The following is a 17,064-nucleotide window of genomic DNA, read 5'->3' as shown; positions in this document are numbered from 1 at the left end:
TCCTTTATAAATTTTACGAGAGGTAAAAAGCACGAATAGGTATCAAGAAACGCCATTCCTTCACTATGCAATCAAATACTAAAGTATTGCATTGATTGTGGTGATTTATAATATTAATATTAAAGAAATGATTAGGTTCCTTGCGTATTTAATGAAATGAAAAAATAATAAGTTCTGTAGAGCATGTATTCAAATTGAGTGTTCGGCTAGAATTAAAAATCGAACGTGTTTTACCAATCATGGAAAGGATCTTTTATGCTATTTTTCGGATGCCATTCCTAACACCTTTGCAAAAGGTAAAAATCTTGTCAGTAGATATACGAATTTTATTTTTATGATTTAACGGACAAATTGTTATATCGTTAATTTTAATTGTAAATTGGATTTGGATAATAAAAATAAGTTCAACGATGTTATACTTTATTATATCCTACTAACCTACAGCATCATTACTTATTTTTGATTTACATAAATTATGTACACAACTATTATTTTACATACATTTATGTCAAATAATTGTTGTTGTCAGATATTGTATTCAAATTACCCAATTTAATATAATTGTATATTGGGTATTTTATTGATTGGTACTATCAATAAAGTAATTATTTCATAAATAATTAGCTTCATATTAATGAAACGTTTTCAGAAAGCAACCGAAACTCACCGTCATGGAAAATATATACTAATTTTTATTCTATATCTTCACTAACATATTTTTATCTAAATTCGGAATCTCCGAAACGTTACACTTATATTAAGTATTTTTTTACTATTCTGAAGGAAATACTACAATATTTCACATAAAATATCCACAACGCCGGACATCAAGCCTTGTTGATTGGCCGCTAATATTACCTAAAAATAATAGATTAAAATCAAGTTGTAATGGAGAAAGGATGCAGAGAATCACGACAATGCAATATATTACTGTCATTTTTTACCAAAAACTTCCACTGAAAGATTGAGGCAACAATAATGATTACAAGCTACCAAATCAATGTTACGGTTACATTTCAATTATCTTTTTCGGAGGACAGTGAGTGTTTAATAAATGTTGATTAATGACTCACTATTGCTCCTGGCGTGGTAAGGTCGTGATATTTTATACATATTAAAAATGATAAGACATGTCCATTTGTACGTTTGTTTATTAAAAACGTAATCAGACAAAAACACTATGGTTTCTTTAAAAGACAAAGCTGTAGATAAACTCAGAATTATCTATAAATAAAAATATATTCCAGAAAACCGGACATCAAACTACTATACAAAAACAAATCATCAAAATCAGTTCAAAAATGGAAAAAAAACACTTTGTAAGGTTTACAGACTGTTTAAAAGTTATATTTTTCTTTCTATTCACCTCACTTTAATTTTAGGTACGTAGGTAAATACAGCTGTTTCAATAGTGTAAAAAATATGACAAACGTATTTCGGAACGAATTAATATTTGTTCCAATAAATACTTAATTGGTCAGAGATAGGACCCGGTGACTTGATAAGAGGGTATGCATGTTTTTATCAACTGATAAATAGGGTACACGAGTCTTTGAAATTGTCTTGCGTACAGTTGTACCTATACAGTGGTCAATTGGTAATTGTGTTCGTTCTGTGTAGCTCTGTACCAATTGATCTGTGTTCAGTTGTTAATTTTATGTTGGTGATATTGAGATACTAGAATCATGAAAGCAATAAAGAATAGATCAGAAACAGTAAGTACATAATAATTTTATTAAATATTGCCTATAGGTAAAGCCGTAAAGTATCTATAAATTAAGATACTTTTTAAAGATTAAAAAACATTGTATGGAAGCATATGTTTTAATATAACAGTTTATACTATGTAATGTAAGTATTATATATAAAATTAATTCATCAATGATTACGGATGCCTCGCAGACTACGAATGTCAATAGGACAACTATATATGATCATAGTTAAATAAAAAACGATCAACTTATAACCTAAATATTTCAATGAAATATTTATCAATGTAAGCTATTTTTTATTGTTTGAAAATAAGTACTAAATACTAATTAAATATTATAAAGAGTTTGTAATTTGAACTATCCATAAACTAGATAAATCACGATTCAGTGTTTCTATTCTAAAAATTTCCATTTACCTGTGTGACATTCAGTTGACCTTTAAAGTCCTTCCTTAACCATTCTTGATTAAAGTTGCTGTCAAACTAAACTACTTAATTATTATTTTATTCGTTTTGTTACTACGAACAATATTACGTATAAATAATTTATATACAAATTAAATATAAGAAGAATAAGTTTTCATCTAAAATGCCGCTTGTAAGTATAAATTCACTTTAGTTTTAGGAAATATAACCGTAACTTTAAAAAACAGATTAGAAAGTATCTTGTTTTACCGTATATAAATAAATTCGTTTTGGGGATTTTAATAATATCCTGTGGTTAAAGAAGGTTAAAGTTATTTAAAATAGCATCACGTCTGTATAAACTGTTTTGTATATATTTGATTGAATTGAAGATAATTTTGTTCAAATATAATGTAATATATTTTTAATAATTAGGATTACTAATACCCTTGCAATATTCATCAAATACAATCAGTACCTACTGTTCATAGATGTCTTATAACAGTGAGTCATAAGACATAACCTAAAATAAATGTATACGTTTATATTTACATAAAATAAATTACTTTTATTTTATATATAATTTATATTTTAATAATTTCAAAAGTATCTATTATTATATTTAATAACAATAAGAAATAATATAAATACCATTTATCAAAATTCAACGAAAACATCGATGAAGTAATGTTTATAAAGCGTATAACGGAAAAATTACAGCGATCTAGAAACCGGCATTCAGCTATAATATGTATGTATTTCTAAAAGTAAATAATTTTCCTCAAAGCATGTAACTACTCGAATTATAATAATAGTTATTAAACTCTTTCTGGAACGTTAACATGGTTAATATAGGTATATTACATATTGTAAGGATTCAATGTTTGCTTTTACATTTCGACTTACATTTTATCAAAACATCGTCGCCTCTAGAATGAAGGAGTAAACCTAAAATCACAGAATAGTTATTTTTCATATAATATAATGTCAATATATGTACGTATTCTATAGAGTATAATTCCGGAGCAACAGCATTAGATTGAGCCATTTTGCAACTCATTATACTCAAAGTATTACCTTGATTATTCGTATTTTATAATGAAGGAGCCTTGCTCTCATATCAGTTAATTAAATGTATTGGATAAAGAAACAGACTCAATAAACAAACGAAAACGACGATCCCTGCAGATACCTTTACGTTAACACTGCTCCCTTTTAATATATAGCAACTAGTCATGAATTCGATTATTCATATAAGATGTACCTACCTTTAACGATTTATTTAAAGTATGATGATGTATGATGAATTAGATTAGAATGAAATGATTCGCTGCTTTGTATGTGCATGATACAGATAACAAAAACCTACGCAAGTTATCAGTGTAAAAGATTTTTGGAATCAAGTTCGATCTAGTAATCGTAACAGATTGACATTTTCCCATAATCAATTTGTGTTATCGAATATACTTTTATATTGTAGTGAATTAAATTTCTATGGAATATGCCAAAATGGATGGAGTATACTTATAAATAACAAAAACTTAGTAGGTATACAATATGGCCAAAACTATATTATATACAAAAAATACATGGGATCGAATAGAAAGTATATCTAGAATAAATGTAATATATGGAATATGTACCTATATGTATAGAAAAACCTGATGACCTAAAATAAAAGGTCTCTACCAACCAGACATCTTTATAGATCTTATAAAATAATCTTAAAGATATCGAGTAAATATCGATATTTCGGGGCACTCACTTATATAGGTAAGTAGTATAGAAGTGATTTGTCAACACATCTGTACTTAGACGGAGTAGGAATTGCTAAATATAGTCATAATATTTATAGATAATACTACTTAACAAATTATATAGTCTGACTAAACTTTACATAATACACTGTACTAAAACCTTTATAACACTGGTCATTCATAGACTGTTAATAACATAGTTCTCGTTCTTAGGATTCTGTTTATTATTTAATCTATGATTTTACCGGATACGGAAAAACGAAAATCAAAAGTCCACAACGGAAACAGCTCTTTTTATTGTCATAATGAAAACGCGGGAAACGAAACATAAAAGAAGCAAATTAATAAGACAAAACCTCTAATATACTATTATCTACCAAAATATTGGCAAGTTTTCAAATATGTATATTTAGAGAACCAACTGAATGTCAAATCTGTAGTCGCGAGATATAGAAATTTGTTAGTTGCAATTTTGACCTGAATAATGCATAACAAAGTAAAAAACTGAAGAATATGAAGCTATTTGAAAATAATTATCATGAAAATAGATAAGATACTCAGTTTCTAGTGTTTCTATTGTTGCACTCACCCTACAGTCGTGGCTAAGTGGTGCGCGCGCCGTTCGCTTTTCTGTTTCGCCGCCCAATACGCAAGTCCGGCGGGCTTTGGTTTGGGGCGAACATTTCCACGTTTAAAGGGCAGTTCAAGATCACAAACGCCAACTGTTTTGGTTAACGTTCAATTTAACGTACGAGTTCTACATAATAGTTCTGTGAATATGGTTTGGTCAACAGTCTATGATGGCAAAACAGAGGTAAATGATTTTCCTAACACTATTTATTTTTGTACGATGTCAGCTGTTACGTCAACTGTTTCTATGTTTTCTTTTCGTGCGTTGCCTTGACAATATTTGACGCCGGTGTATATAATAATTTAATTTATATAGGTTTCTTTAATATTCTGAATTTTAATAGTGTAAGCAAAGTTCAAGGTTTGAAAATGTACTCATTTATTTAGCAGGCGGACAAATATTATAAATTTTAACAATTCTGTTCAGTAATTATTTAATTATTGCTTTAATTTTATTACTTTAATCTTGGTTATATTATTAATGTCATTATGTAATCCACAAATAGGTAAAATATTTTAATTTAAATAATGAATGTGAATATTAATAGTATAAAGCCAATGGCACTGAAGGTAAATTTATAGGTTGGTGTTAATATATTTAATTAAAACTCCTAAATATAATTTACTTTTATGCCTTTGTATTTTTTTTCTTTACTTCTATATATTCTATTACATTTAAAAAATTCTATCTGCCGATGTACATATTCTATGTCTATGACATAATTGTTACATTTTATATTACTACCTCTTACATAGCTTTATTATTATTTAATTTTGGTTTGTATTTAAAATGTTCGTACTCAACTGAATAAAAACTGGCCCATTGCTTTTGTTTTTGTCTCTTCCTCCTAGTGTTTCACTTATACAGCTGATTTTATGTTACCAAATTTCTAAAGAATTACTTAAAAAAATCCATACAAGCATATAAATCAAGGCCCTAAAATATAATTAAATAACTTAACTGTTTTTCAAAAATTTAATACCTTAAATTGAATATATTTTTTTAACATGTTGAAAACTGCATTGAAAAATCTTATTTCTCACATAGGGACTGGCATTTTTATTTGTTAATTACATATATTATTTTTTAAATATGTAATATTTAACCCCTAGATTTGTTGCACACCATCACTGGGCATGAGTCTTTAACATGTTAATATGACCAAAAATAAATGTAAAAAAAATAATTCTTTAATACCTTTTTATTTATATCTTTTTTACAAACCTATATTAATTTTTTTTTTATTGCTTTTGAATAATGTAATATATATTCTTGAATAGAAAAATATTATGATTTTTAGTATTACCATTTTAATGTGATTCAGTATTTTGTATGTGCATTGTAATACAAGTTGAGTCATTGACATGTTAAATAATTGTAATTATTACTTTTGTTCTACCCAATCAGGTATGTCCGTTACCTATTGAAATATATACAATTTAAATTCAGTGTCTGCTTAAATATTTGAACATTTTGTTCATTAAACATATGCCTCAAAGTTTGGTATTTAAAATGATTACATATATTGTTCTATTCATCTTTAGGTAGACCTAAAAACTTCATTCTTTAGAATATGTGATTTAATTTTTCTCAATAAATATACTTAAAACCCTGTCCTATATTAGGAAAGTATTTTACTTGTGAAAATATATTAATCAGATTTTTTTTACATTATCAAATGCTAAGTACTATTTATAATACTATATAATTCAATAGGCGTTGTCCAAATAAAACGTTACAAATATATATGTTTTTATATTAATTTAATCACTATGTCTATGCCCTACTTTTATATATTATTATGAAATAAATAAAATGACATAATGTATTTTATTAAGTCATATATTTCCACAACATATACAATGTAGTCTATAATGTATATGAAATCAGTAATGTCGTAAAATTTATACCTCAAGGCAACTACATATTACAGCCCTGGTTTTGTGTACCTAATGTATTGTATCATTAGTTCTTAGCAGTACATACGACTTGTAGACGTAGACATAATTATCTCTGGTTACCATATTACAGTCATATTATGACTAAAGTTAGCTGCTCCTTTGTTGTCTTTCTGTAGCTGAATGTATCATGTAATTCTCAGAACGCTAATCTTAGGTAGGTACTTAGGTTATTAGCACATACATTGACTACAGAAATAAATCAATAACAGCTCAAGAATCCCCTTACTTTTGTTTATTGCTGATAATGTAATGGTGCAAGTGCTAAAGCTATATGCGATCTGGTACTAGTGGAGGATTATAGGATGAGAATAAGCTCAAGTTAGATGCAAAAGTCAGGTCAGCTAATCCATAGTGGCGAAGTTATCAGAGTTTAACCACGGCAGTTTCACAATAAGGTCGACCTGACGCTCTAAGGTCCTAACCTTATTTTCATTATTGATCCTATTTAGAGTGGAATTTGTTAGTAACTCCATTGCTAGCAATGAGGTTTCTATAATCTCCAAAGTTTACCAAAGAGACCATTGTGATTAAATCGTAGAGAATTCACAATAAAGATCTAATTGATTTGATTTCATTTTCCACCAGTACTAGTATGTACAAAATTAGTACTGGTGAAATAATCGTTTCATTATCATAAAGAAATACATGTGTAAGAACCGCAGCAAAGTGTTTTATCGCGTGGCCCCAACTTGCACCTTGGAACAACCTGCACCAGCAAACCTCTAAAATATACATATTCACAAAACTTCATCGAAATCGGCCCATCCGATTAGGAGTTAGATGACATACGTAAAGAATTAATTACCTTTATTATTGTCATCAGACGGGCTCGTCAGACAAGCCCGGCATGCAGTTGCTTGCTGCCAATGCAACCTCCCAGTTGCAACATATCTGCGCCCTCGACATTGACTCCAAGGCGTCATACGTTCGACTCTCGGGCATCATCTGTACAATAGGTGAGTTTGTAAATAATTAATAATAACAATATTAACGTAGGACAATTTACACAGCGCCATCTAGACTCAAGTTAAGCTAGCTAAAGCCTATGTTATGGGTACTAGATAACTGATACAAATACATAGAATGTTTGTCGCATATACATATATTATTCATAGAAAACTCCCAGGGCGATACAAATCATAATGACTACAAATGCTTATGCCGTGCGAGACCTACACCGCTAGACCACCGAGGCCGTCAAATAAATATATATTAGTACATCATTATCCCTTCTACATCAGGACCTGCCTCCCGCGGTGTCGACATGCTTGAGAAAATGATGGAAACGGGAATGAATGTGGCTCGTATGAACTTCTCACACGGCTCCCACGAGTACCACGCCGAAACAATCAAGAACTGCAGAGAGGCAGAGAAGAATTACAGTGCCAAACTTGGCATCCCATTCTCCTTGGCCATCGCTCTGGACACCAAGGGTCCAGAGATTAGAACCGGTCTTTTAGAAGGTGTAAGTACTAATCTTCTTTTTCTTTATGTTGTATTACTGTATATAATAGTTTTAAACTTAAATTTTCAGATATATTATTATACTTATTTTTTTTAATTACCACCAATTTATTTGATTTGGAAAACTGATCGAAATTTTGCGTATTGCTCAATGAAATAATTGTTGGAACTTGCGTCGTTTCGAAATGCTAGTACTACATTACTGATTAAAAAATCGGAAATCAACTGTAAAGTTTTAATATAATGGTCTAGTTCTAGTTAGTAGTATTGTATTGAATGTGCAGCGAAGTAACTAATCTCTTTTACTTTTTTACTAAATTAGCAATAAAACTGAATACAACACGAGGAGAGCCGCGAATAACAACTAGTCTTAAACATATTGAATAGTGAATGATGATTAGGTATGATGTACGGTTGTACCTACAATAACAAATAAATTGATAAAATTGAATGTTTTCTGAATATAAATATTTTATTCCCGAAAATGATCATTTATATCTGTCTGATGCATATCGCAAAAAATATTTGATAAGATTTTACTAAATCATGTTATTAAGCATTGTAAGTATTTTGTACTTTTTGTGATATAAGTGATTTGAATAACATGTACTTACTATGTACCTACTCACTAATGGTGTTTTATCTATTTATTTATTAAGTGAAAAGCAGGGCTATACTAAATATATGGTGAAACTAACTAAGCCACTAAAACAGGCGGTTACCTAACATGAATATGTTTCCCAATCCAATGACATATAAAAAGTGTGGGTTCTATACTTAATTTTGTCTTTGTAAATTAAACTTTAAAATTCTTTACCAGGGTGGTTCAGCGGAGGTGGAACTAAAGAGAGGCGACACTATCAAGTTGACCACCGACCCTGCATACCAAGAGAAGGGGAACGCGTCCACAATATTCGTTGACTACAATAACATCACAAATGTGGTGAAGCCAGGCAACAGAATCTTCATCGATGACGGACTTGTTTCGGTGATCTGCCAGTCAGCGTCATCTGACACCCTCACTTGCACCATTGAAAATGGAGGTATTTATTATTAGTTTTTTTTTAAATATAGATCCATGCAACGGTATATATGTTAGAGGGGCACCAGTGTAGGATGAATATTAAGTCAGGTTAGTTAGCCTAAAGTGACAAATTCATCAGCAATTGACCTTGATAGTTTCTAGTAGGGAGCGGGCCACTAGCGTAGGCTGATAGGATGAGTATGAAGTCAGATTAGTTAAGCCCATAGTGGCGAATTCGCCAGGAATTAAACGCAATAGTTTCCAGGGGGACCCCGTGGAGGTCATCCTGACATGGTATCTTGCTAGCATAAATCATATCACAAGGACGGATATAGGGGTAAGGGGTAAATAAAGGATGAAAGTTTGTATACTCCAAAGCTAGTAGGTATCTGATATTATCAAGATAAATATGTTTTTATTTAAAATTGTTTAATAATTCTTAATCTATTAGTAATAACACAAATAAAAAAATATTAGCGAGGCAAGAAAGAAAAATAAACAAGTGTATATTTATTTTTCTTTCTTGGCTTTCTCTGACAGGCAGGAGTTTAATCCAGTTTGCTCCAGTTGTTATAAGACGTCATAATTAGTGAAAACAAAATCCCTAGATATGATGATATGTTATCATAATTACATTGAATTCTGTCTAGAACACTAGATTATCTGGAATGCTGCGAAACAACATGTAAATAATTAAACAATATATCAGAAATATCAATGATAGTAAAGATAAATGACACAATGGGATATATAGGTCATTAGTAGGTAATATATTAGGTATATGTAGCTTTTGTTTTATATTATTGTTGTTTATTACATCTACAATGTATATGCATGTATTGCATACATTATATATATTTATACAATGTATTTAATATTGTATAAAAGATAAAACTTCCCGAATTGAAAAATATTTTTGATAATAATATGAGATAAGGAAATGAAACCAAGAAAGTGCCAAGATATAAAGTATTTATTTGTGAAACATGTAGGTATTCTAAATAAATATATATATTTTTTAATAATTATTAACTAATATTAATAATTTCAACTCAGGTAAAGATAAAAAAAAGGTGTCGTAATTAATAATAAAGATAATATATTAATTAAAATGATTAATAAGTAAAAAAATTAGTTTTATCATTTAATAATTCAGAGAAATTAATAATATTTAATAATTAAAGGTTTTTTAGTTTTGGTTCTGTATTACAGTAACCCAGTAGGTATTCATTTGTCTCGGAACTCTTATTCTCTCATTATCTTGTTACAAATTTGGCATGAAGTTAAATTTTTTTACCTCTTTGTACAAAGTTGTCTGCGTAGACACTCTGTTTCACCAACTTGAGCCGTCAAACAGCTTTCTGTATAAGATGTGTTCGGACTTTGGAGACTTATCCTTGTATGGCCCGATTTCAGCAAAGAAACTAATCGAGTTCAGTTTCATTTTGCATTTCACAGATGGTAGATCTGCACTAGTTTTCGCTAAACTTGTTTACAAATTCTGAACGCCCGATTTCCTACGTGTGAACTTTTTAAACGTGTTTAAAGCAGCTGTCACTTATTAATAGTCCTCAATCAAATGTTTGAGAATATAATATCGGGAATAAAAAGAAAATTGCCAGTAATGTCAAAAGAATCATCAATAATATAATGTTTAACTTGTTGTTATAAATTTTGTAGTCAATAGTACTTATTAAATTAAAAACTTAAAACTTATCCTAATTATCACATGATGGAATTACAAATATTTCTTAAAATTATTTTAGTTAAATTACCCATTGCATTAAATATTTTATGAGTGTGTAACACTGTGAACGAATGAAAATCTTAATGCGATTTATATAATGCTGGTGAATTCCATTTAAAGTAAAACGAGATCAATGTTAATCCTTTTTTCAAGTTTACGGTGAACTCAGTTTCCTTGAACTTTTTATACTGCGATTTGTGAAATCCAGTCTAAGTATCATACGGAGGCATGACATCTTAGTACTCCTTGGCAACGCATACAAGGTACCTCCAGCGTCTCATGTTATGACCGTGGTACTGCACCTGTACATAGGAGATGGATCCCATTTACAATGCGGTAGACCGTCAGTATAAAAGAATGCTGAAATGCTTTACAAAAAACTTAATATGAAATATGTAAACTTACAGGTAGTCTTGGATCAAGAAAGGGAGTCAACCTTCCCGGAATCCCAGTCGATTTGCCAGCTGTCTCGGAGAAGGACAAGTCCGATTTGCTTTTCGGAGTTGAACAAGGCGTATGTATAGACAATTATGTTTCTAGTAATATGTACATATGAATGATAATGAAATAGTACTGAAAAATATTATTATTATTTTGCATAACTGTGTTCGGGAGTTTGATTAATTTACTATAATTTTAATTTTTGTGACAATTGTTTCTACTTCATCCCTAAGTTTTCTTTAGGTTACACTCTTAGTGTAAAGAAAATAAAGTATTATTGGGAAAGATAAAACACAGTAATTATAGTTCCATTTTGGTTTTAAAAATTAGGGTAGAAATGAATGAAACTAAATTTTCCTGTGAAGTAATTTTCAGAAAGACAGAAAAAGACTCAATAGTATGGTAGGTAACTGACTCAATACTTAGTTAATACATTTATTATTTTTTTCTAAACATTGTAGGCACGGAACTATGATTACCCAAAGACAAGTTGTTTTTATTTTTATTGTATAACTGTATGACGGGTTCTTTTATCTCACATTAATTAAATTTGTTAAGTCTTCCTTCATCTTGTATGACGTCTACGATACGATGACCTTCAGTATACGCCGGTCGTCTGACAACAGATGAATAATCTAACATAAATAAATCCTTTTATCACAAACACGTAAAATGAACGTAATACATCATTTACAGAAGCATGCGGTGGTCATTCATGCGATAATATAAAGACGCGTGTATCGATATAAATGTTTTATTAATGTCTGTTTTATCATTAATTAAATTATTACTGTAATATAAAGTAATCCTAACCTATAAATTAATCCTATCCTATTTTAATTTAATATACCTAAAGATGACTTTGTTTCTTGTTTCGATTTTAAGTTTAGTCCAGTCTTATAATTATTATCAATTTTCGTATACACAGTAGTATTCAATGAATGGAGAAGGGTATGAAATATTATTAACCTGGTTCATAATGGATCAGATGGACCTTTCAATTAGGAGGATAGGGGGAAGGCTATTATAATGACAAAATTCAAAAGGACATGTAAATAATATATATAATCCAGGGAAAGAGACTTAACAAAAGAAAGGTAGGAAAACACCGGTTAATAATAATAAACCCAATTTACAGATCCCTAAAGGCGTATTGCGTTAAGATTGGGCTGACATTAAACATTTTTGTTTGTTAAATACTGTCTGATATGTATAAACGGAGAGTAAGCTCAGATATGATAGCTGATAGGACTCTGAGGGACAAAGAGGACATACTGATACGAATAAAGGCAAAAAATGATGATTATAAAATACTGACTGACTCGTTGAAAATTATAATACCGATTCATTCCAAGAGACAGCAATAGGCTCGTCCCCCTGCAATCATTTATAATTGATGTATTGGTATAATTTATATTGGTATTCTATAACTAACTCTATTCAATATTTTCCGTGACTAGGTGGACATGATCTTCGCATCGTTCATCCGCAATGGTGCCGCGCTGCAGGAGATCCGCGACATCCTCGGCGAGAAGGGGAAGAACATTAAAATCATCTCCAAGATCGAAAATCATCAAGGCATGGTCAACCTTGATGAAATTATTGCTGTAAGTAGAATCCTAATAATGTTATAAACCAGTATTTTGCCCCTACTTCTCACGGGTGTACTAATGAATAAATCGAGATCAAAAAACGTGAATGTAGATGACGATTTTTTAATCAAAATTCCAATTTTGAAATAGTTTATTCACGTAGTAAATTTGCTGATGCAAAAGGTTTTTGTAAAATTCGAGATAAGAAATTGCAGGATATTATTGCTAGTCTTACGAAATGGCAACCTGTGAGTGGTATCACGGGCGTCCCATGATCACGTGATGTCCGTGCTGGTGTTCATGTATATAGGCGATGGTTACCACGTACCATCAGTTGTGCCTTTATATTGTTTGCCATTCGAGTTATATGAAAAAATCTTCATTTTTAATAACCAAATATAATTTTATTATGCTGAAACGTTACCCAAAGTGATAGCGAAATGGAGTAACCAAACAGGTGCAGTAATTGCAAAGTCATGCGTTTATACATTCGATAATTAATTGTTATTTATATACGAAAATAAGTACGTTTGAATGTTTAAAACTCAATAATACAAATCTTCGACGACAGTGCTGCAGCTAGTCAATGAAATAATACAGTTATATTTAATAAATTTAATACTATTTATCTATCCAAACTGCGAGTATTATGTATCTTATAATTATGCAGATTGCTTGTTGTATTTCAGGCGTCGGACGGCATTATGGTTGCCCGCGGTGACCTCGGTATTGAGATCCCACCTGAGAAAGTGTTCCTGGCACAGAAAACTATGATTACCCGCTGTAACAGGGTAAGTGGTATTTATCTTACTAATTACTTAAAATACTTCTTTGTTCTGTGGCAGATTTGTTCGAGATTTTTGATGTAAATAGTAGGTGTTTTCTTTTGACGCAAAATAGAGTTAAGGTTATTAAGTGCTAATTGGCCATTACCAATGACAAAGAATAGTACGTCTTATCATAGTGCTCAGACATTAATTACTATTTGGTGATATATTGTATTTTTGATAGGAACGAGGATATGAAATTGTATAGCATACATAATATGATACTTCTTCACAGCACACCTCAACAACTTACTTTAGACATTCCGTAATATACTAAAACTGCACTCTTATATCTTTTTAAACAAACACATTACAAGCCTAAGCAATGCAATAAATGTCTTCGAATATTTCAGGTGGGCAAACCAGTAATCTGTGCAACTCAAATGCTGGAATCTATGGTCAAGAAGCCCAGACCCACTCGTGCGGAGACCTCTGACGTTGCGAACGCAATCCTAGATGGTGCGGACTGTGTTATGTTGTCAGGAGAGACCGCTAAGGGAGATTATCCCTTGGAGTGTGTGCTGACGATGGCTAACATATGTAAAGAAGCAGAGGCTGCAATCTTCCACAAACAATTATTTACTGATCTCGTGAGTGAGGTAAGTGTAATGTTTAATAGTAAACTGTAGTAATATTTAAAAAGGAGATATTTGATTGTTTGTTTATAATTAAAAGAAAAGTAATATTTTAATTTTATGAATTGTTTCACCTGTAGAAGGTTACTGTTCTTAATACAAATGCTGAGGCTTATCAGTGAGTGATGTGGATTGTTTTATTAAAAAAGTAGAGATGCCTATAAGGGACAGTTCTCTAGTATATTATATTATCTACACTAGTATTACTATATAATCGCTTTTAACGCCTTGAGTCACAGGTCATTACTAGAAAAAAATTGTGCTTGAAACATATCCTATCGTAACAAGAGGTGACGTGCCGATAGTGACGTTTAAAAATGTACCACTAAAAACATGAGATCGTGTCGAAAAATCTCTAGATAAAAATTATATTATTTATTGTCTGATTCATGATGATTCACAAACATTTGACTTTATATATGTGACATTTTACATTTTACGTTACCATTTCGTGGTAGAATTTTGTGATTTGCCATTAGAAGGTAGCAGAAAACATTGATTTTTTTTGGAATATAAACAAAATATATGTGTCAGTTGCGTCGACCAAGTGAGCCGGCCCACTCTACGGCCATCGCGGCGGTGGAGGCGTCCACGACGTGCCTGGCGGCCGCCATCGTGGTCATCACCACCAGCGGGCGCTCGGCGCACCTGCTCAGCAAGTACCGCCCGCACTGCCCCATCATAGCGGTCACGCGCCACGCGCAGACAGCGCGGCAGGCCCACCTCTACCGCGGCGTGCTGCCCATCGTGTACACAGGTACACTGTACACTGTATAGCAGGGATGTTAGGGAGCTCCGTAACCGTAACCGAAAGTATCGGATATCCGATATAAAAAAACATTTCGGATATATACGAAAGTATCCGAAATAAAAGTTCCGTGTAATATCGGATAGGGGCAGAGCCTAATTGAGACACATTATGTAACCATTTTATTAGCTATTTGTATTTTACTTTTGAAATTCCTTAAAAAATTAATATCCGTAACCGAAATTATCCGAAAGTAACGGACAATCCTAAATAATTTCACATCCGCATCCGTATCCGTATCCCGTATAGTAATCATTCCTATATCCTAAGCCTATCCGTATCCGAAATTTAATATCCATAACATCCCTGCTGTATAGTACCGTCGACCACTAAGAAAACCACTACGGAGTGCTTTTTTCGAATTAATATAATGCAAGCCGCAGCTGGCGTTTACAGCAAACGATAAGGATCGAGTGCAGATGGTACTCCAAACTCGAGGAAGGATTTATGGAGCAGCTGAAAGCCGAGTCCTGCCTGACGGTTCAAACCTCAGCTCAGGACGATCCACTGCCCCATTCAAACAGTGAACGAAATCACTACGGCCAGCGCTGATGTCCTAAATCCGTTTAAAGTGCTCTCTACACTAGCTCCTTTATTACTCCGGTGAAGCTGCAAAAGGCCAGCTAGGAACAAGCATTATTATAGTTATATTGAATTAATTCCTTTATTAATATCGTTGTTTATTTACAACAGAATCCCCAGCGAGTGACTGGCTGAAGGACGTTGACAACCGCGTCCAATACGGACTGAAGTTCGGCCGCGCGCGCGGCTTCATCAAGACTGGAGACAATGTTGTTGTGGTTACAGGCTGGAAGCAGGGCTCCGGCTTCACGAACACCTTACGCGTCATGTTAGTATAACGTGATATAATAACAATAAACTCTTCACAAGCAACAAGAAAAACAGGAAATTGAAAAATAAAAATAAATTACGGTTCTATACTTAACATAAAGTATACTTTAAAATGAATCTATCACTTCAGGAAATATTGGCAAAATATATATACACTTTTGTCTACTTCGAATAGCTTTTAACAGACTTAAAAATAGTTGGCTTTCAATTAGACTGTATTTTGTTTTTTCTTAAGTTTTGTTGTTACCTCAGAACTTTTTTCTATGTATACCGTTTCTGGTAATATTTACTTATATGATTTATACTAACTTCTTATATGATTTATATGAGTTGGTCAAGATTTGAATTAATTATTAATATGATAATGAAATTTATTGTTTTAAGCAATGTATCCTAACATTAATATTTACTTGTCACATTTATAATTTTCTGAAAATTATATTCTAATTTATTTGTTAACATTTATCTGTTACAGCCAAGTCGAGTGAGACGCCGCTAAACCGTACAACTAACAAGATACAAAAGTTTTTATTAAGTATTAGCGCCAAGAGCAAGTGATATCTAATGAGATCTAGTGCACCTTGAATGTATGTATAATATAAATAAATAAATTAATGTAAAAATGTTCTCAAATCCCTGAAAGGGCTAGGAGTATTTATTTATATGGATAAATAATAATGTTCTATCGAACGTATTGTATTGTTGCACGTCTACGACGCAATAATAAAATATTTATAAAATATATATGTTTTATTCGAAATAATTCGTCTTTTGCAAATGTAAGGGAGACTCCCTAAGTAGGGACTAAACGTAGGGACGTTTGGTTGATAGTGTCAAAATGATAGTGATATATAGGGATTAAAAAATAATAATAAATATATAACCCTGGACAATTAACACAGCGTTATCTAGTCCCACGGTAAGCAGAGCTTGTGTACTAGACAACTGATATAAATGCTTAGATATTTCCTTGTAAATAAATAATATACATAGAAAACACTCAGACCGATGCAAACAACCATGAATACAAATGTTTATATGCGGGGAATCGTACCCGCGACGTAAGTTAAGCGGTGTGCTAAACAACTAGACCATCGAGACAGTCTTAAAAAAACTTCCAGTTTTGAGTATTCACTGATACTCACTGATTTTATTACCTTTAGTATAATGATACATACGTTAAACAGCGCGGTTACATTGCTGTATAAA

At 31.6% G+C, this 17,064-nt stretch overlaps 1 protein-coding gene across 1 annotated transcript; it reads left to right on the top strand.

Annotated features, from left to right (window-relative positions):
• The first annotated feature begins 7,292 nt into the window (after positions 1-7,292).
• LOC131850448 (pyruvate kinase-like) lies at positions 7,293-16,421 on the top strand. The gene is made up of 10 exons (XM_059200667.1): positions 7,293-7,421; positions 7,707-7,930; positions 8,750-8,972; positions 11,108-11,214; positions 12,602-12,748; positions 13,423-13,524; positions 13,914-14,159; positions 14,730-14,952; positions 15,697-15,853; positions 16,331-16,421. Exons 1-10 carry the CDS (start codon positions 7,313-7,315, stop codon positions 16,341-16,343), a joined length of 1,551 nt encoding a protein of 516 aa, XP_059056650.1. The 5' UTR covers positions 7,293-7,312; the 3' UTR covers positions 16,344-16,421.
• The last annotated feature ends 643 nt before the right edge of the window (positions 16,422-17,064 follow it).

Source organism: Achroia grisella, unplaced genomic scaffold, assembly GCF_030625045.1.
Source record: "Achroia grisella isolate CSIRO2021 unplaced genomic scaffold, CSIRO_AGI_Agris_v1 utg770, whole genome shotgun sequence".
NCBI lineage: Eukaryota > Metazoa > Arthropoda > Insecta > Lepidoptera > Pyralidae > Achroia > Achroia grisella.
This window is presented reverse-complemented; position numbering and strand designations above follow the sequence as displayed.

Bases quoted from the DNA above. Each gene is read 5' to 3' on its own strand.
- LOC131850448 (XM_059200667.1), top strand. From the start codon at position 7,313: ATGCAGTTGCTTGCTGCCAATGCAACCTCCCAGTTGCAACATATCTGC. The intron at 7,931-8,749 runs GTAAGTACTAAT...ATTCTTTACCAG, and splicing joins GAACCGGTCTTTTAGAAGGT to GGTGGTTCAGCGGAGGTGGA. The intron at 8,973-11,107 runs GTATTTATTATT...GTAAACTTACAG, and splicing joins TTGCACCATTGAAAATGGAG to GTAGTCTTGGATCAAGAAAG.